The following is a 20,657-nucleotide window of genomic DNA, read 5'->3' on the forward strand; positions in this document are numbered from 1 at the left end:
GCAGGTTTTTGGGAGAAGGCAAGTTTTGCTTAATGCAGCACAACACAACTGCCATGCAGTACCGGTGGAGCAGTGGGAGCGCGTTCAGCCCGCGCGCTGCTGTACATGCACGGTGAAGCCTGGGAAAAGTCCCTGTGGCTTAAAGGCAACTAATCTCGCTTGCAGAAGCCCGCAGGAAGCCGAGGCGACCTAGTGAGCAGGAACCGGTCCGGGAAGGTGCTCTGCGGGGTGCAAAATCTGAGTGCCGCTGCCCTGTGGAGGGGGAGCGTCCATGTTGTCCACACGGACTTGCACGGGTGGATGCGGGGGCTCACTTCTGCTGAGGCAGGGGCTTGCCTGCTAGCATTGGGGCACGTAAAACGGGACAGGGCTCTGGGGCAGGCGTGCGAGCCCAGGGGGGCCGTGCGGGTGGCACCCCTGAATGCCCGTGCCTTTGCCGGGGAGTCCTGTGGAGTAGTTTGGGGGCAGGCTCGGGGCAAAGCGGATGGCACGGACACCTGTGCCCTGTGTGCACCTAGAGAGCCCCTAAAGCAGGGCAGACGAGGCAATCTCCCGCTGCCCCCTCTCACACCCTAGGGCTTGGGGTTCGCCATCTGACAGTGAGAGGGGCTCAGGTGGTGGCTCTCAGCATTTTGGGCTGGGGCTCGAAGAGCAGACCCCCACCTCCTCCCCTCACCTGCGGGGGCGGCGGGGGATGCGCGCAACCCCCCACCCTCCCGAGGCCGGTCGGGTGGGTCAAAGCCCCCACCCGGGAGCAGCCCGCGAAGAAACCGTGCGGCAGAAACTTTGTGTCCCCTCTTCCCTCCCCGAGCTGGACTCCGGAGGGTTACGAGGGAGAAGGAGGGAAGAAAGGAAGGGAGGGAGGGAAGAGAGGGGGTTAGACCGCTCTGCAACATTATTGGCTGCGTGGCCGGGCTGGTGCTCGCTGGGGAAGTCAGAGCATGCCCATTGGGGGGGTATAAAAGGGGGGCAGCCGGAGCGCCCTGCCTGTCTCCTCGCTCGTGGGGCAGCCAGCCGGGAGCAGCGGGCAGTCAGGCAGCCGGCCCCTCCGCCCCGGCCAGAGGGACGCAGTCAGTAAACACAAAAGTGAGAGCCACCCAAGGGGCAGCCAAAGCAGGAGGAGAGAAAGAAGGGGAAAAAAAAAAGAAAAAAGAGGGGAGAAAACCAGAAAAAAAGGAAAAAAAAAAGAAAAAAAAAAGGAAAAGAAAGAAAAGGAAAGCGCTCGCTAGCTCTCTAGAATAACAAAATACCTGATCGTAACAAAATAACATCCTTCAGACAAAATCAAGCAGGGACTTGACATACCAAAAAGGCAAGGCGAGGAGAGCGAGCCAGGGCGCGGGGAAGGCGAGCCAAAGCCGCGATCGCTGCCAGGGCAGGAGAGCAGCATGTCAAGCGCCGGGGCACACACGGATGAGCGCTGCCGGCAGCCTGCCTTCCTCCCCGGCCCGCCGCAAGAAGTTGAGAGTAGCAGCGGCAGCGCCAAGGTAAGCGCCGCGCCGCTCCGCGCCGCTCCGCGCCACCCCTCCGTGGGCAGAGGCAGGAGGGTTCTCCCGTGCCGTGCCGCGCCGTGCCACGCCGGGCAGAGCCGTGCCATGCCGGGCCGTGCCGCGCCGGCCCTGCTGCCCGCCGTCCCCACGCGTGTCACTAGAGGGACCCCGAGAGCCGGCCCAGCCGCGGACTGGCGGGGCGGCCCGCTGCGGTGGGGTGCGCGGGGTATCCCCGGGGGGGCGCCCCGCGTCCTGGCGGCGGGGATAGCCCGCCGGCTGCCTGCGCCTGTGGCCCCCCCTCGGACCTTGCGGGGGGGGGGGGGGGGGGAAATGCCGGCAGCGGGACCGCTTGCGCGCGGTTTGCGCGCGGTTTGCGCGCCCGAGCGGCGACTGGGAGCCGGTGCGGGGCGGTCCCGCGTGGGGAGCCGCGGAGGGGCGTGCGGGGCCGGCTGGCAGCAGCGCGCCTGTGCGGGCAGCCGGGGCCGTGCGGGGGCCCGGCTGGCCCGGCGGCGGGGCCGGGGCTATGCGAGGTCACGCAGGGCTGCGCGGCCCCTGGCTGCCCGTGGCGCTGCCTCCGCTCGCGGGGTTGTTTTGGAAGCGGGGAGACGCTCGTAGCGGCGCGGCGCGGGGAAGGGACAGACAGTTCTCCGGCTTCGGAGACCGGGGAGATTATTAAACTCTCTTCTGCAAAACACTGCGGCGTGTTCGGTCTCGGAGGGATAAAAATACAGAGAGGAAAAACAAGAAAGCAAAGCCAAAATGGAGCGAGAGTTAATGGTTGGCATGCAGCCTTCGACTTCGTGTGATTTTTTATTTTTTTTTCTTCTTCTTCCTTCCCAATTGCTTTTCCCTACAGTAATTGTTTTAAGAGCACAACTTGGAAAGGTTTTGGCGCTCTGTTGAGCAGTAGGGGATTGGGGCACATGAGGAAACTCGGATTTAGCGTAACTGTACCAGCAGATGTGGCTGCCTTGCCTCGAGCAAGTGGTACTTTAGCAGCGTTTCTGATACACCAGGTCTCTCTCAGGCAGCATGGAGCAATCGAGTGTAAAAACAAGGTTTGCGTGGGTGGTTTTAAATAGACACCTCGGGAGAACCGCTGCTTTCAACCCTTGAGTCGAGGCTTCCTATACAAAGTCTGTAGTTTTCTTCCAAATGCTGGGATATGCTTGAGAGGCCAAGGCCTGATTTTCTTTGGTTTTATTTGTTGTCAGGTTGCGTGTGTGTGTGTGTGTGTGTTTCAGCGTGTTGGGTTTTTTATTCCTCCTCTTGCCTTGATTTAGAGTGGAGTTGAGGAGCCTGGGTCATGGGGTTTTGTGAGGGTGACTTTATGCTAAGGACATCTGGAGGAATAAAACTGACTGACACTTCTGGTTTGAGCTTCACTGAGCTGTTTTGGACCAAACTTGACAATTTTGGTGGGGGTGAATGGGTCAGAGCTGTAAATCTTGCTCCATGTTGTCGACACCCACACAAGTTCACTCAGCCTTTCAAAGGGGCTATCCCAGCTCCTGTGAAAATTCATTAAGGGATAAAAGATTTGACACTGTGGGTCCCCTCCCACCGCCACATGAAATTTGAGAGCCAAAATGTCTCTGCGTGTGTGTCCCAGTGCTTTTTCTGACAGGTGATCCTTTTTGCAGCCCGGCAGGAGGGCTGCTGCTTTGACCAGGCAACCCGGAGGTGTCAGTGCATGTCTTCCCATTGATTCCTACAGGCTTTGGAGCAAGCCTGGCTTGCCTTGTGGAGCACCAGAGAAAAGCATTTCTGTACTTTTCTTTTTTTAAATAAAGCAAACACAGCAGGTGAGGTCTTATTTTTAGAGGGACCGAGGAGTTGGTGTGTTTCCAGCAGTGCATACGAGCACTGTAAGTGGCCCACCCTCTCCCTGCTCGTGTCCTGGGACTGACCTCTCCGATCCTTCTTTGGGTTGTCTTTGCTTTTAAAGACTGCTGTGTGTCTTAACGGGGCAAAGAGATACCGGCCTTCCTCGACATGTTTGCGTGAGGGGTCAGGAGAGGTGGGGGGGCACCAGGGGAAGAAATCCACCTTGGTGTTGCAGCCCAGCTCTGAAATGGTTAAAGCTGCTCTGCCAAGACATAAAGCAAGTTCAACGTGTTGTGGGAATATCACTTGCCAGTAGACTCCAGTCACCACAATTTCTGATTTAACAGCTTAACTTGCTGTTAACTTTCCCTGATATACTCCAGGTTTTGGATGGGAATGCAGAAAGGAGAGAGAAACAATAAAGAAAGGAGTTAAGTGAGGCTACTAAAATGGACTTAAATCCCTTCCCTGGGTCCTGCCAGCTGTCTTTAGAAGAGTTAACCAAGATTGCATTTCCTTTTTTTATGCAATAAATCAAATGTTTCTGGGCTACATACCAAAATTTGTGCAATACGTTCTTACTCCCCAGTGGGGTGAGTAAATGGTACTGAATACCCCATTCACCTTTTTCAGCTTGATTTTTCCACAGCTACAGTAGTCCTTGCTGCAGCATGATAGACATGGGGTGCAGGCAGCGCTCCCCTGCCTGCCCCAGCCCCTGTTCCACAGGCAGAGGAGGCAGGCGTCTCTCCCCTCTTGCAGGATGGGAGGTGGAAAGGTGACCCCCAGCGCAGGGTGGAGTGGGCTGCTGATGGGGACAAGTAGTGAAGACAAAAAAGGGAGGTCTAAAAATAGCAACAGCATTGCCAGCCTCAGCCATATAAATGTCATGCAACCCAGGTGCCAAGAATCAGGAGTTTTTTATTTTTTTCCAGCCTGAGCTAAACAGCAAAACCTCTGGTCCTGTGTCGGTTTTATGCACCTGACAGCTCAATGGTCGAAAGTTTGATTGTTTTGAAGCTTGCTTCTTCCAACTTGCAGGTCGGAAATCTCATCCTTTCTTTTAGATGAAAAGGGAGGCTCTTCTGCAGCATGGCACACGGCGGCTCCTCTCCCTTTGGCTACCGCTGGGCACCTCCTTCCATTGCCTCTGCCCAAGATCCAGCCCCAGGGTGGCTTTTGGCTGCCAAGGCAACTTCCTTTCCCTGCCAGCCTCCGCTAGCCCTTTGCTACTTGACACCTTCGGCCGTCATGTCCGACGCCTTGCGCAAGGTTGCCCATGGGCAGGGGTGGCACTCGCTTGGCACATGTGAAGTTGGCGCACGTGTGAAGTTGGCGCACGCCTGTGTCCTGCCCCTTCGGGAGAGCTGTGCTCGAAACCGGGTCAGCTCCCTGCTCTCCTGGGGCTGCCCTCTGAGAGGAGTAACGCAGAGACATGCTCAGCATCTCTTGCAGTCAATCATCCAAGTAGCGAAACATCAGTCTGCCCGCTTTTTTTTTTAAAGGGGGGGAGGGTGATGGGGAGACTGATATGCACAAACTGGTTTTCCCCTCCTGCACACACCACTGGGTTTGGGCCGATGACTTTTCACCGTGATCCTGTTCAAATGCTGCACTGCTCCACAAAGAAGCAAGATTTTTTTTTTTTTTTTTGCTGTCCAAATCCAAATTTTGCAGACTGGGCCATCTGTCAATTCCCTCCTACGTTGTTCTGTTCATATTAAATTGTAATGAAGGCCAGACTGAAGAAGGAATTAGGTCAGACAGGAGGTTTAGTCTCCGTTTTTGGGGAGATGTTTGTTGCCCAAGAGAGGCACCGTGGTTTGGTTGGCTCAGCACAAGCCTGGATGCAAGGGATGCCTGAGCTGTCCTCCGAGATTTGGCAACAGGGCCTTGTAGCACATTGTGGCTTCTTGGCCCCTGACTCCTCAGCAGCTGGACAGAAATCATCAATCCAACTGATTCTGCAGCAAATCCTTTAATGGCCTCAGGCAGGAGGGTGGCTCTGCTGCAGACCTGCCCTTGAGCTCACTCCTGGCACACCTCAGCCACTCTGAGAGGACCTTCTCTGTTGGTGTGCCCCCACCGGCTGGGGGCTGCTGAGAGGTTTTTCGGGGTTTCTGGCCATGGGTGCAGCAGCTTGTGCTGTGAAGGGGGAACACGCAGGAGTCCCGAGGCAGCCGGGAGCATCCCACACGCAGCAGCTCGCGTCCAAGCTGGCTCCAGCAGCAACCTGGCTTCGTGCAGGGAAGGGAAAGCGGGGGAAGGCAGGAGAGGGACATGAAGGATGGAGAACAAAACAGACCCTCTCAAGGCAAGGAGATGCCAGTATTGTCTTCTGATGGCTTGTCTGAGTCTCTCCTGCGCTGAGAAGGCTGCTGGAGGGTGCGATTCCCAGGATGGTACAGGGAACCTGTGCAACCAAGAAATTCCTCTTGCATCACCCTCTTGCACGCCACATGAGGTCCGAGCTCTCATTAGGAGGAATTTGGTGCTCAGGTTGTTGGGCATGTCTCGCACTGCCATTCCCATTGCACATGGTTATAACTACATCCTGAAGCATTTGAGCTCTCTGCGGGGAGACGTGAGGGGGAATGGCAGCTGGTGTGGCTGATTCAACCTGCTTTGGCAAGAATGAACCTTTTCTGGGCGTAAGCTCTCTCCTAGTGGACACAGGACCTTGTCCCTTAGGAAAGCGTCCTGCTTACCTCTCACTGCCTTATTCCTGTTAACTCTTGCATGAGAGAGGCTAATAAAAACCGAAGGGTTTTCCAGCTGTTGGTGTGAATTTACTCCTGTCCCACAGCTGAGGGTTCTGTCCCTGTCCTAATGCTTGGAATAGAAACCAGAAGCAGTGCTCTCCGTGTTTCCAGTGGAGAATGAAGGCTTGGAGGTGTTCACAGGGCTTTGCCTCCTGATGCTGAGCAGGATTTGGCCATGACAGCTGAAGCCACATGCAACCTGGGCAGCCAGCATGGTGCTTGCACCAGGTTGTGGGCTGCGGGTATCCAGCCATGCCGTGCTGCCCTTTTTTGGGGACCAACGCCAGCTCTGGCAGCCGTGGTAGGGTGGGTGTGAGCTCTCCTGCATGGGTGCTGCTCATCCCTGCTAAGGAGGAGTAGGAGGGGAGAAGGATCGATTGAAAGGTCATTGGCATGCGCTGCACCGGTGATGGCACCCAGGGAGCCTGTCTGGCCTTTGGGTGAAGCCTGGGGGCTTTTCCTCTGCGGGGGTCCGTAAGGCCAAAGAGAGAGGGAAGGGCTTACGGGGTTGGGCTGGGTTGTGGCTCCATCAAGCTGGAGAGAAGCTGCAGCACCAGGTAGTAAATAAAGATGCTTTTCGCTTTGCTGCCCGGTTTCTTATTACATGGCTGCTGGAGGGAGCAGGGAGACATCAAGGTGACAGCGGTGGAAAGGGCTGGTGGTTGATGCATAGGCAAAGGGGGACTTCACTGCATCGCAGACCTCTGTGTTAGACCCGGGAGACATTGTTGGGGCCATCCCTGTCCTTGTGGCTTCCTGGCTGGAGTTATGGGGTGCGTGGGCACCCTACAAGAGCTTGCAGTGGAGGCAGGGAGGGCTGCCAGGGGCCGCCTTGTGCCTGCAGTGCGGGTTGCGCAGGAGCGGTTATTTTGTGAGGAGCGCAAGTTTTTTTCCACAGAAGGTATCAGGTCTCCCCAGCATCAGATATCGCCTTGCTGACAAAACCTTACTCTCCTCTTGCTTTAGAGCATCTCAACCCTTTCTTTAGAGTGGATGTGGAGGGAAAAGCTACATTTGCCACCTGTGCCACCAAGGAAGCCCCTTCTGGGCGACCGTCTCTGGCTTGGGGGAGGCCGTTGCGCAGCCTCCTTGTTAGCTGCGGCACTCACAGCCAGCGCGAGCCTAACTGGGGGCAGGGGATTATTTGGGTGTCCTGAAGTCCCATGTCAGTCCCTGTGGCAGTGGCACTGGCTGGTGCACATCTGCCGCTCTGGCAATGAGCTGCTGGTGCTACCTGCACCCCAGGGACACCAGCAATCAGGAGCTGCATGTACAAAAAGAGGAAAAAGAGAAAGTTAAAAAACAAGGAAAGGGAGCAGGATCATTGCTGTCTTGTTGATTGGAGACCTGGCTGCCAATGCTGCCACACCAGGGGCATGACTCAGGCAGTGCAGGTGATGCTGAGGTCATGCTGGGGAGGCCCAGTAAACACTTGTTGGCCACTTGATAAAAAAATCAAGGTGAAAAGGTGCTGGTGGCAAAACACTGCAGCTTGGCAGTGTGGTGCAATCACAGCCCGGTGCCATCCCTCTCCTCCTAGTGTAATATAAATCAAAGCACCCAGGTGGGCCGAAGGGACTGGTGCTACTGGAAAAGCTGGTCCTGGTCCCATCACTTGCTGGTTTGAGCCCAGTTTGTTCCCAGGGCTGCTGCCTCTCTTGTCCAGAGCCCTGGAGGGGTTTTGCCAGCCTTGCTGGTCTCTGCCAGCACAGGCTGAGCAATGCAGTGGGCGTCAAAGCTCATGCAGGGGGATGCCCCCCTCAGCCCACCCAGACCTTGCAGCCTCTGTTTTGGCTTTTCTTGCTTCTGGTCCCTGTCTTCCTGCTGCTCAGAAAAGCTCACAACTTGTAAGCATGGCGCATTTCTAGCAGCGACAATTTGAGCTACGAGTTAGTAAAAAAATTGGTAGCAAGGGTGGCTTTATTGCTGGCAGGACCGTAGCAGGGCCCCAGGGGAGCTGGGCTAATTTCCTGGCTGCGCTGCAGACTTCCCCTGTGACCTTGGGCGAGTCATTTAATCTGTCCTGGGCTTTGGCTCCATCTCCAAGCATCCCGGGGGGGTGAGGTAATATTCATTAACTGATATGATCCTCGAGTTGCTCAGATACTATGGTGATGAAGGCTGCATGTGAAACCCAGCATCTTAGCTGAGCGTTAGTGGGGAGAGGGGATACTCTGCTTGAAATTTAGTGTTGCCCCATGCTGGCTGCTATTTTGCTACACTTCTTCTCGTCATTTTGAGCTGACCTGTCTGGCCACCGTCATTATTTGGCTGTATATATACAGTGATGCTCATCAGTGAGGGACTCCTAATGCCCGGAACCATCTACGGGTTTTGCTTCATCCAGTGAGGCAATAGCACTCTTGCTTTACACCTGCAGAAGCTGACATGGACGTAAAGCTGTTTGCTGGAGACGAGGCAGGGGAAATCTTTGGGTTAGTTAGCAAACATCCAGGGAGCTTCTTTTGTAATCCTCCATACCGGCTGATACGCCCTTGGCCCTCCTTGGTGATGCCTCAGGCGCATTTCCCATGGGACCGCTCTGCTCCTGAGGGATGTCTTCTTGGTCCCGGCTCTCATCAGCAAACATGGCTTGTGCAATCAGCCCCTCGATTGCCCGAGCCTCAACTCCCTCGTAGAACCCAACTTTCCTCAAAAGCAGCTCTAGGATAGATTGAAACTTCGTTTGTTTCTGCTTTGGAGGAATACGTGTTCAGGTAGGGCATGAAAATCTGTCATCAGAACTGAAAAAAAAAAAATACCTCCCAATAATCATTTGAATGATTTCCCATGTAAAAGGGGGCAAAATAAAAAATCATGCTGTGAAAAAAACAGGGAATAAAAGCCTTTCAGAGGTAGGCTGAAGTGGGATTTTTCCAATGGAAAAACTGCTTCAATGCAAACCTTGTCTGGCTGGAGCAGCTGACTGGCGGGGCAAGCGCAGGAAGCCAGCCTCGCACCAGCGGCCGGCTCAGCGCTGCTGGTCCTTCCCTGCAGCATCCTGACATGTCCGGGCATCAAACCCCAGGCGTGCTGTGGGCAGGGGGGCATTGCCCAGGGAAAGTGGCAGAGAGGAGTCTCTTGTGCCATGTTAACGCTGTGCCTCTGTCCCCAGGTGCAGAGGATGTGTGCGGCGAGGCGGATGCTGCTGCTGCTGCTGGCTTTCCTGGCCTACGCGCTGGATTCGGCCGCGGCGTACGGCACGGCGGAGACCCTCTGCGGCGGGGAGCTGGTGGACACGCTGCAGTTCGTCTGTGGGGACAGGGGCTTCTACTTCAGTAAGTGCCTGGAGGCCGCTGGCGGTGGGCAGGATGCTGCCCCCACCCCATGCCTTGTTTTGGTGGAGGCAGGCTGGGAGGGCAAGGAGGGGTTTCCCAGCCCCGTGCTTGTTGTGGTTGCCTTGTACATGGTGGTAGGCCAGGAGAGGAACGAGAAAAGCGACATGCTCAGGGTTACATGCACCCATCTTATGTCAGTTTTGGGGACTGTCTAGTGCCATGGGGAAACTGGGTCCTGCACTTGGTGCTCGAGAAAGTCAAATATCACTGGGGAGCCATAGGTGACTGGCTCACCAGTGATGTGGGCAAGTCATTAAAATAATGAGGATGTCTGCAGCCAGCTCTCTGCTGAGCTTGGGCCCTGGCTTGTTTATAAACCTTGCTGCCTAAGTGCTGCATCCTGAGAGCAGGCAGCAAGCTGAGTGCTCCTGCTTTCTGGGCAGGCTTTGCTTGGCTATAGCAGCAGCTTCTAGGCTGCTCACAAAATATGCTTCATGTCCTCCTGGCTACCTGCTGGTGAACCTGTCACCGAAGAGTGATGTCTTACCCTTCTGCAGCGCAGCTAGTGCAAAAAGATGCAGCGTTGCTGTTGTCTGCAGAGTGTGGGTGGCTTCAGGACAGTTGGCTGGAGTGGGTTTTCCACCAGGATGCTTTGGGAGTTTGGACCATTGGCACTAGCAGTACAATGGCTTAGCTGGTAAACGGGGAGGAGGAGGAGTAAAACAGTAGCGGTGGATGCTCAGTAATCTATGGGCAAAGGTGCCTCGAGTGTGACGCCTTGTTCTGGTGTTTTTGTCCCCTGCTCTGCCTGGGAGAGGGAAGATCCTGTGCCTTGCTGCCCACTGAGGACTGAACCGCAGAGTGACTGACTATAGGAAAGATGCAAAGCCAGCCTCCCTCTTGTCCCCGTGTGCCTGTGCAGGGAAAGGGGCGCTGCAAAGTTAGGAGACAACCCTGGCTGTCCCTTCCCAACTGGGATGCCCCTTCCCAGCCTAGATGCTCACACAGACTTGGCTGATGCTGCCTGCTGAGGTTGGGCAGGGACAGGCTCAGGGATCCCACATCCAGCAGCAGCCAGGGTTCGGGCTGTGTACTTTTGGGTGGGTGGTTGGGCTGCAGGTGGCTTTGCAGCTAGCTGGGGGTGATCTCCCTGCCCTGTCCCAGCTGAGCAGCAGGATGTTTTCATGGGCCCCCAGGTGCTGTGGGCAGGTGGCGATTTTGGGGATACCCTGGGCGCACTTCCTTCTTCTCGCTGAGCTGAGTGGTGAAGGTTTGCACATCAGCTGCCTTTCCTCTTCTCATATCCCCTTCCACCTTTCCTCTGCCAATGAGCCCTGTGCCAGAGCTCAGCTGAGGTGGTGGGTCTGGGACTGGCCTTACCAGCATGGCAAGGAGGCGAGCTCCTCTCCCACTCTCGCACCTCTTCCTCTACATATAGAGGAGCATCCGTCTCCCTCCTGTGGATTCTCTTCCCTCCTCCCCCTCTCTGGGGATGAAAGGGAATGGGGGTTTTGTTTTACGGACAAACTGACCTCCTTTCACCTCAAATAACCCAACCACCCAGGCCAAAATAAAAACACTTTTGAGGGCAGACAGTTTGCTTGGTGCCAAGTGGCCAGCCTGGTGCTTGCAAGGGGATTCTTGCTTCTCGCTTTTTTTTTTTTGTCCTCTCCCATCCCCTCTTTTTCTTTTTGAATATTTCTGGAGAGCCCAGGGATGCCGGGGATGAAGCAAATTCCCCCTAGTCCCATATTTTAGTGCCTTTGGCATCTGGCCAGCGTGTGTCATGCAGGGCTCAAGACATTTGGGCAAAGGTTCTGCTTGATGAAGCGTTTGGACATCACCAGCTTTCCTTGTTTGTTCCCTCTGCCTCCATCAAATGGCCTCATAAAGTGGTTCTCCTGACCATATTCACCTTCACTCCTAAACCCTCATGGATACACTATTGTCATCATATAGGCTTGATAGAGCATGGTTATGTTGCACGATCGCAGGTTTACATCTTAAAACGGGGCCTGGGTTTGTCATGAGCACTTCTCAGCATGGGATGTGCAATGTGATGAGCAGCCTGTGCTAACACAGTTATTCGTATGAGAGGTAGATGACTTGGGCAGCCTTGTCCCGCAGGTACAGGTGGATGGGGCTTGTTGCAAGCATCCAACTGGTAATCTTGGAAAAAACCAAGAATGGTATGAAAATCCATTTTCAGTTTTCTGCTGCAGCGGCGATTGAAATACTTAAATGATGCTCTGCATTCTTACAAGGGAGCACTTAGCTAGGTGAAGCCTGCTCTGAAATACAGCACTGTTTGCATCCATGCAAATGGATGCAGTGTACCGACAGCATTTCATCCCCCTGGCATGTGCCAATGGGGAAGTACGCAACCTAGACTGAGGAGGGTGCACCCCCTGATAACCAGGATGTCCACCTGTCTGCTGGCATGGGGAGCGAGTCCCAGCCCCCAGGTGCCCTTGGAGGCGTCATGGCTGGCAGGTGTTTGGGGCTGAGGATGTTGAAGCTGCCTCCGAAAGCCGGGGCTGCAAAAGAGCTGCACCAACACGGACAGGAGCTGGCAGTGCCGGGGTCACCCAGCCACAGGACGCAGGGTGGGCACGGCGATGTGCACCATGCCAGCCCCACGCCGCATCCCCGGGAGTGCTTGGACAGGCTGTGCATGCTTTGCTCTCCGCCTCTGCCGTGATTCCTCTGCTCCGTGACTTTTAAGGCTTTTGGAGCTGGCCCACAGGTGCCAGCAAGGTAGTGGCATCCCGCTGTGGCTCTGCGGCAGGGTCGGGATCCCCTCTCCCTGTTCCTCGGCACCCACCCCAGGGATGGTGGCGTGGCCCGCAGAGCGATGCTGAGCGCAGCCCCAAGTGAAAAAAGCAGGGCGGCTCAAGAGGAAGCCCCAGCCGTGAAGTTGCTGTCATGCAATGCTGGCAGGGAGGGCAGAAGGGGCTGCAGGGGGAGAGGCGTCCGACGTCTCTGTAAACAACAGCTCCTGTTTCCTCCTTTCCAACAGCTGATAAGAATTTAGCTCTTTGCAGCCACTTGTGCTGACGGGGCACATTCTTGTGCGCCCGCCGCTCCTCGAATAATACTAGGAAAAAGCAGGGGGGAAAGCATGGTGCCGGGGTGGGGGAGGGCCAGGCTGGGGGCACTGGGACAGGGCCTGGCGCTGCACAAAGGCCCCCTTGTTGCTCCTGACATTCCTGCGACAGGGGTGCGGGGCCTGTTTACACCCAAAGTCCCCTTCCACTTGGCTTGCCATCTGATTGACCAGAGGAGAGGGGACCCGGCCAGGGTGGCACCGGCACTGCGCACCCCTCCGCAGCATCCATCCGGCCCCGGTGAGGGTTGGGGAGCCTGCAGCAGTGGGGTGGCAATGCCAGGGAAGGGGGTCTCCTGTCCCCTCGCAGTCACAGCGGTGCCACCTCCTCCGGTGCAGAGGCATAGCTGAACTGCAGGTACACGGCCTCCGGGTTCTCCCAGGAGTGGGACTGGCTTTGCACCACCACTGGGATGCCCAGCTCTCCCTGCTGGGATAGCCTGCTGCTGGACAGGAATAACCCCAGGCAGCTGGAGGACTTTCATTGCCGGGCTTGCACGGCTGGGCTTTGCACCACTGGGCTTTGCACCACTGGGCTCGGCCCCTCAGCAGAGCTGTGGGAGGTTTTGATGGAGCACAAATTGAGGAAAATGAGAGCATAGCCATTCATTGAAGGCTGAGAGGAAGCGCATTTCCTCAGGAGGAGGCGCGTTTCCTCAGGAGGAGGCGGTCATTGCTGCAATGGGAAGTGTCTCGTGCGCCCCAGCGGTGCTGCAGCCTGCTGCCCGCACAGCTGTCCCCTGCGGGCAAGGGACGGAGCGGCAAAACTCTCCCTGGGTCTGGCAGTGGCAGTAAAGTGAGATGCCACCCATGGGCAAAAGCCAGGAAATTCAACCTTTAGTCCATGCGTAAATCGTGTTATGGAACAAATGCTTTTCCCAATCCAGGTCAGCAGCAATATTGCTGTTAACCGGAAACATCTTGGTGTCTCTTCTGTGGGTTGTTGACTCTAGGTACTTTCTGGAACTAAATCCCTGCTTGTTATGTTTGCCTATTTTTTTTCTAAAGTAACTCTTCCATGGGGGATTGTATTGGCATTTGGCGAGATCCGTACGGACAATTATGTAATGGGAAATGTGCCCTATTGGACTGTCGCGGCCAAGCTGGCAGTGACGCCAGCAAGGGGAACGGCACGCAGCAGCTTTATGCAAGAGAGAAGGGGCAGCGCATTGGGGCTGGGGACCGTGTGTGTGCCCGCTGGTTGGCCAGGGGCAGCGAGTGGGGAGGAATGGGCCGTGCCGCCACGGTGGTCCCTGCTGGGAGCTCGCCCGGGCAGTGCCACACCTGGGCATTTGCAAATGCAAGGCTGTTCGCAGCGTGCTCTGCTGTGATCTCACCGTGCGCTCCCATGCCAGAAAGTGCCCTTGATGGCAAGGCGGTGAAAATGGTCCTGCTTTGCTTGTTGTTTTTTCCTCCCCCCGCCCCTTTCTTTCCAAACAAACACATAGCTGCAAGAGGGCAACTTCTGTTTTCAAGAGGAGACATGTAACCTTTCAAAACCGCAACTTCTCCCCAAACCATGCGTGTCGTCACTTGTGCAACCTTCTGTTCAGCAGGAGTGTGAATGCAGCCCTCTGGGGATGTGCTAGCGAGAGGGGGTGACTGGAATTTTTTCTCTTTTTCTTCCAAACTCTCCTTCTGCCTGTGCTCAGGACGCCTTTCTGGAACAGCCTAGTGCTTTAGCAACCTGCCGTGCATGCAGGTTTGGCTGCTGGGGTCGATACGTGCTGAGCAGGGGCTGTACCTGGTGCGGGATGTCGGTGGCAGCACAGGTCTCCCATGGACCTCACCGAGTGTTGCATGTCTATAGAAGAATATATGTACCTGGCCCCAGGCTGGCTCCTCTCCTCTGTTTCCCTTGGGCATTGCCACCTGGTTTGCCTGCACTGGCATCGCTTGTGCAGCTGCGGACATCCAACACACCTGCCCTGCCTTTAAAGGAAGGGCCCGATCCAGCATGCTTCTTGGCCATGGGCATTTATATAGAGAAAATTAAAGTCCTATCAGTGCTCTCTTTGCTGAGCCTTTATCAAGAGGGAACCGTCCTTCTCACCTTCTGGTGGGGCTGGCTAAAGGTTGCGCCTGAAATTTTTCCAAAGAAAAAGAAAAGGAGGGTGGTGGCGCAGGGGGAACGAATGTGGAAAATAGAGCATTTTAAATGACTCCTGAAGGCGGGCTGCATGGTATGAGTCAGCTGCCCCATCACCCCGTGTTCCGATGTCTCGTTTGCTCTCATGACCTCCGAGCATGGCGGTGATGTACCAGCATGGAGCAGAGGCCTCCCCTCCAATGGGGGCAGGGCTGATTTTAACAGGGTGTGAGTGCCATGCTGCCGGGGGCTTCGCTATTGCAGAGCCCATGGTGAGGTACAGTCGTGAGGTTTTGGATGCCAGCATTGCACATGCGGGGCTGTGTTGCACACGCAGGGCTGCATTGCACACACAGGGCTGCATTGCACACATGCACGTTTGCATTGCTCACGTGGGGCTGCTTTTCATATGGGGTTGCATTGCATGCACAGAAAATTTCTGCACTTTGCACTTTCTCACGAGGCATGTTGGGTGGGCATCCAGATGGAGTACCCACTGAGAGAATTGGTTGGCACCTTGCAAGCCAGGACCCTTAAATCTTAACCAAGGCCAAATAGTTGAGTGCCTGCTTCATCTGGAGCACGTGGGGATATTGCAGGTCATGCCTGGGGCCAACGTGGACCATTTTGTGTGTTCCTGCAGGCCAGCTGTGAGGTGGGGGCTTGGCCGAGCACGACATGGTGAACAGCATTAGGCATCATGCCTCCGCAGCTTGCTCTCAATTTTTCCCATGCCCAAATTCTCCTGGCCGGGACGTGGTACCAGATCCTGTTTGCAAGCCCTGCTGGTGCTGTCCTCTGCTCCTTTCCCTCGGAGCACCTTGCACTGGGAAGAGGTGCTCATGGCAGCGTGCAGAGCCCCTGCCGCAAACCCCACAACAGCGCAAGCACATAACATGCTGCGTGCAAAAGCGTGGAGAAAATCCTTTTGTTTTGGGCCGGTTTACATTTTGGAAGTCACAATTCCCAAGCAAATTTGTTTTGCATCAGAAATTCAAATTTGCCCATCTCTTTTATTTCAAGAGGGGGAGGAAAACCAGTGAAACTGATGTAAGCTTTTCCTCTGGAGCGCTTTGGCCGTCATTAAGGAGTGACATGAAATGCACTCGGTTGTTGCTGCACCGGACACAGGCTTTTGCATCCTTCTGCAGGCAGAAACGGGAGAGGAACCCTTATTAAAAGATTAAGTTTAATAGCTATTCTTGGCGGGTGTTGGAGCCTGTATTCTTTCTGCAGCTGTCTCAGAGCTGTCCCATCTGGTAAAATTTAGCTGCCTTGGTTCGCTTCACCTGCCTGAGTGTCGACCCAACGGAGGGAGGTTGGCAGCTGCAACGCCGCGCTGCTTCTTTCTAATAAAACTTGCTTGCCAGGATCAACATCGGGGATGGTCGCAGTAATTGGCGCAGCGTTGGCGGCCGGGCTGGGCTTGAGCTTCCCGCTTTAGCTGCGCCCAAAAAGGCCGCCCATGCTGGAGGTGTAGGAGGGGAATAAATCACCACTGTATAAGGCACCTTTAATTAGCGCTGCGCGCATGCTGGGAACCCTGTTGGTATCAACAACATTTCTCTGGGAAAGCCTTAATAGAATCATAGAATCATAGAATTGTTTAGGTTGGAAAAAACATTTAAGATCATCAAGTCCAACCATTAACCTCACACTGCCAGGTCTACCACTAAACCATGTCCCTAAGTGCCACATCTACACGGCTTTTAAATACCTCCGGGGATGGTGACTCAACCACTTCCCTGGGCAGCCTGTTCCAGTGCCTGATAGCCCTTTCAGTGAAGAATTTTTTCCTAATATCCAATCTAAACCTCCCCTGGCACAACTTGAGGCCATATCCTCTTGCCCTATCACTTGTTACTTGGGAGAAGAGACTGACACTGATCTGGCTACAACCTCCTGTCAGGTAGTTGTAGAGAACAATAAGGTCTCCCCTCAGCCTCCTTTTCTCCAGGCTAAACAACCCCAGTTCCCTCAGCTGCCCCTCATCAGACTTGTGCTCTAGACCCTTCACCAGCTTCATTGCTTCTTCTTTGGACACGCTCCAGCACCTCAATGTCCTTCTTGTAGTGAGGAGCCCAAAACTGAACACAGTACTCAAGGTGTGGCCTCACCAGTGCCAAGTACACAGGGACAATCACTTCCCTAGTCCTGCTGGCCCCACTAATTCTGATACAAGCCAGGAAGCCATTGGCCTTCTTGGCCACCTGGGCACACTGCTGGCTCATATTCAGCCGGTTGTCGACCAGCACACCCAGGTCCTTTTCCGCCAGGCAGCTTTCCAGCCACTCTTCCCCAAGCCTGTAGCGTTGCCTGGGGTTGTTGTGACCCAAGTGCAGGACCCAGCACTGAGCCTTGTTGAACCTCATACAATTGGCCTCAGCCCATGGATCCAGCTTGTCCAGATCCCTCCGTAGACCCTTCCTACCCTCAAGCAGACCAATGCTCCTGCCCAACTTGGAGTCATCTGCAAACTTACTGAGGGTGCACTTGATCTCCTTGTCCAGATCATTGATAAAGATATTAAACAGAAGTGACCCCCGTACTGAGCCCTGGGGAGAAATGTGAAACTCGGCTGGTTTTTGGGCACATGTTGGGTGGTTTGGGAGAAGTGCTGCTATTGTTGAAATGTGTGGGACCCACCAGGCTGTGGTGGCTGGTGGAGGGATGCCTGCAAGGGGATGGGTGCCGTGGAGCAGGGAAGAGGGTCTGGTCCACATTGGTGGCTAACGCCTGGGTCTCTGCTGTTGCAGGTAGACCGGTGGGACGAAATAACCGTCGGATCAACCGGGGGATCGTGGAGGAGTGCTGCTTTCGGAGCTGTGACTTGGCTCTGCTGGAAACCTACTGCGCCAAGTCTGTCAAGTCCGAGCGTGACCTCTCCGCCACCTCCCTGGCAGGCCTGCCGGCACTCAGCAAGGTAGGGGGGCTGTGCCAGGATGTGGCCCTTCTCTGAAATAAATGGCAAGACAAAAGATGGGAAGACCATGGGTGGGAGACGACAAATCCCAGCTGCAAGGTCTGCTGCTTCTGCAGAGCCTTCGAGAGATGGCCACCATTGTCCACACATGCCAAATACCCTACAGAAAGTCAGCTTTCGATAAGGTGGGGGACGAGAGGTGGGCTGCATCATAGAATCTTAGAATAGTTTGGGTTGGAAGGGACCTTTAAAGGTCATCTAGTCCAGCTCCTCTGTTATGAGCAGGGACATCTTCAACCAGGTCAGGTTGCTCAGAGCCCCGTCCAACCTGACCTTGAATGTTTCCAGGGATGGGGCAATGTTTCCATGGGAGGGCTGGAGCTCAAAGAGGGGAATCCCCATCTGGAGGGCAGGCGGGCCTGCAGCAAGGCTGATGTTGCTATCCCATCCCCTTGCAGGAGAGCTTCCAGAAGCCCTCGCACGCCAAGTACTCCAAGTATGATGTGTGGCAGAAGAAGAGCTCCCAGCGGCTGCAGCGGGAGGTGCCCGGCATCCTGCGGGCTCGCCAGTACCGGTGGCAGGCGGAGGGGCTGCAAGCGGCCGAGGAAGCCAAGGCACTGCACCGTCCCCTCATCTCCCTGCCCAGCCAGAGGCCCCCGGCAGCGCGAGCCTCCCCCGAAATGGCTGGCCCCCAGAAATGAACCCTGACCGGCTGTCTCAATTTTTGATCTCCCGGGGGAGGGCGGGAGGACTGGCGAGACCCGGCCCTTGAGCCCCTCCGTCCCCAGGGCTGCCAAGCCAAGGAGCGGGGCGGCGGGGCACCCTCACGCCGCTCCGGCCCCAACCAAACAACTGACACAGCAAGGAGGGGATGGCGGCGGCGGCGAGCAGCGCCACTCCCGCGGCATTGTCCTTTCGGGGTGGGGGGGGAGGGTTGTTTCGTTTCCCAGGCCTGTTTCGTTCCCCCGCGCCCCCGGTATTTCCAAGCCTCTACTTGCAAAGGGACAGTTTGGCACTTGAACTTTTTGCTGCCGGGCGCTGCGTGACATCCCTGGTGCCAACGCTAGAAGACAAAAGAAAGAGCAAGAGGGAAAAAGGATATGAAGTTAAAATTTTTCTTTAATCTTTTTTTTCTCGAGAAGAAGAGTCCATTCCGTGTCTTTCTTGACAATAAAGTGAAAAAAAAATAAAATGGGGAGAAATATTGAGGGATATAATTTTTTTGCCTCATTCCCACCCCACTTTTTTCTTCTTTTTTTTTTTTTGTTTTCTTATTTTTATAACTTTCTTTTGCACCTTTAAAAGAAAAACGTACCTGAGAAGTTCTGAGGAGCCCCCATCTGCATTTTTGTGTGTGTGCTTCATTACAAGATTCCAAATCGACTTGCACCTTTTTGAAATCATCGATGACATGAGAAAGAGAGGAAGAGGAGAGGGAAAGCGAGAAAGAGAGAAGAAAAAGGAAAGGGGAAAGAAAAAAAAAAGAAAAAAGTGAGCTGATGCTCACTTTAAATGGAGGAGGCGTCTGCATTGCACATTTGCCACGGATTTAGTTGATTTATATATATAATATATTATATAACTTTTTTGGCAAAAAAGCACTATTTTTATGGGACATTTTGTGTAGTATCTGAAGAGGGATTGTAATGTTTAAAATGTGTTATGGTGCTAAAGTAAGTTGGAAGGAAAAAACCCAGAAATAGCAAGGGAGGGTGGGGAGGGAAGGACAAGATAGCGAATACTGAACTTGAAATTTTAGCTTTTCGTTTTAGGAAAAGTGTGATAAATGTGTTTCTTTTCTCTTCTGAAATATAGCTTGGTCATGACCGTATGAGCTAGTTGGCTGTTACTCATGTACACAGATGCACGCACACACAGAAATACATCAACACGCATCCTTTTTTTTAAAAAAAAAAAAAAAGAAAAAAAAAACCACCACAATTTAGACTAAAAGGGAACTGTTCTAGAGACAAACTGTTTTGAATGGTGAAGGTGTTGCCAGTTACAACTCGAGGCCCTGCTTCTGCACGGACCCCCGGTGGTGCTTGGCTTCCCGAGCCGAGGGGGACCTACCGCTTCCTCCCCACCCTGACAGCTTGCTCGCACGCCGATGCTCCGGCGAGCGGGCGGGCGGGCGGCCCTCGTCGCCGAGCCCCTGCAGAAGCACCAGCTCCATGCCCCACCATCTCCTTTTCCCTTCTCTTGCCCTTTGCATCCTTCTTGCTGGAACCCCCCTCCCTGCCCCGCGCCCCCTGCCCTCCTCCCCTCGCCCCCCTCCCCGGGGCTGCGGAGGAGGAGGAGGGCTGCACCCAGGTGGCTGCAGGGCTAGGACCGCTGCACGGGACGGGGGGGAAAGGCAAGTCTCTGGCTTGAGGCTCGGGACTCGGTGAGCGGATGGGTTTGAGAGGTGGGCAGAGGGCTGTAAAATAGGTTGGTTTTAAAATAATATATATTATCTGTCTAGGAACCGTAAAAAGGGGGAATCAATTACATCTCCCTATGATATACTCTCACTTGCTAATAAAATGGGGACACTCTGTTAACCAGTTCTGTACTTGCTTTGTCTTATATATCCATACATTTAAAACATAAAAAAAAAAAAGACTACTTGAATTGTATTCTATTTCGTGGTTTGGAGGGGAGGGCTAGGGGGAGTCTTGAGAGGGGGAGGATTTTAATGTATAATCCTTTTGTTTGTTATTACCTTGCAATGTTGAGCCATGAAGCCTTTGTTTAAAAAAAATGGCACTGCAATACACGACAAAGAAAATCCTTTATTTATTTTATTAAATATATATGGAAAAGAATGAAAATTGGTCCAAATTAAAAGGGGGGGGGGAAGGGAAGTGGGTGGGGTGGGGAAGGCAGAATAAAAACAGAGCAATTGCAAATAATTGACTTTTTTTTTTCCTTTTCATGTGTCTTTTTCTAAAAGAAACCTAGTTTTTATTTTTTAAAAAGAGAAGTAAAAGCTTTCCTGGATGCTTTGTACCAAAAAAGAAAAAAAAATTAAAAGAAAAAAAAAAAGAGAATCTGTTAAGCAAATAAATATCCATCCAGAATACAAAGCCTGACTTTCACTTTTTGTTTATTTTTGCTGTTGGGGTGAGAGTTGGGTGGGGAGAATGCCACGCCAAGTGCTACTCTTTGTGGAGGAAGAGTGTGCTGCAGCTCCTCTTTTT

General features: G+C 54.2%; 1 protein-coding gene across 1 annotated transcript; it reads left to right on the forward strand.

The window, feature by feature from the left end:
* Window positions 1-987: 987 nt before the first annotated feature.
* IGF2 (insulin like growth factor 2) lies at window positions 988-18,667 on the forward strand. Its single transcript, XM_054827256.1, has 4 exons — window positions 988-1,487; window positions 9,195-9,357; window positions 17,309-17,475; window positions 17,934-18,667. Exons 1-4 carry the CDS (start codon window positions 1,389-1,391, stop codon window positions 18,174-18,176), a joined length of 672 nt encoding a protein of 223 aa, XP_054683231.1. The 5' UTR covers window positions 988-1,388; the 3' UTR covers window positions 18,177-18,667.
* The last annotated feature ends 1,990 nt before the right edge of the window (window positions 18,668-20,657 follow it).

This window comes from Grus americana, chromosome 5 (genome assembly GCF_028858705.1).
Source record: "Grus americana isolate bGruAme1 chromosome 5, bGruAme1.mat, whole genome shotgun sequence".
Classification (NCBI taxonomy): domain Eukaryota; kingdom Metazoa; phylum Chordata; class Aves; order Gruiformes; family Gruidae; genus Grus; species Grus americana.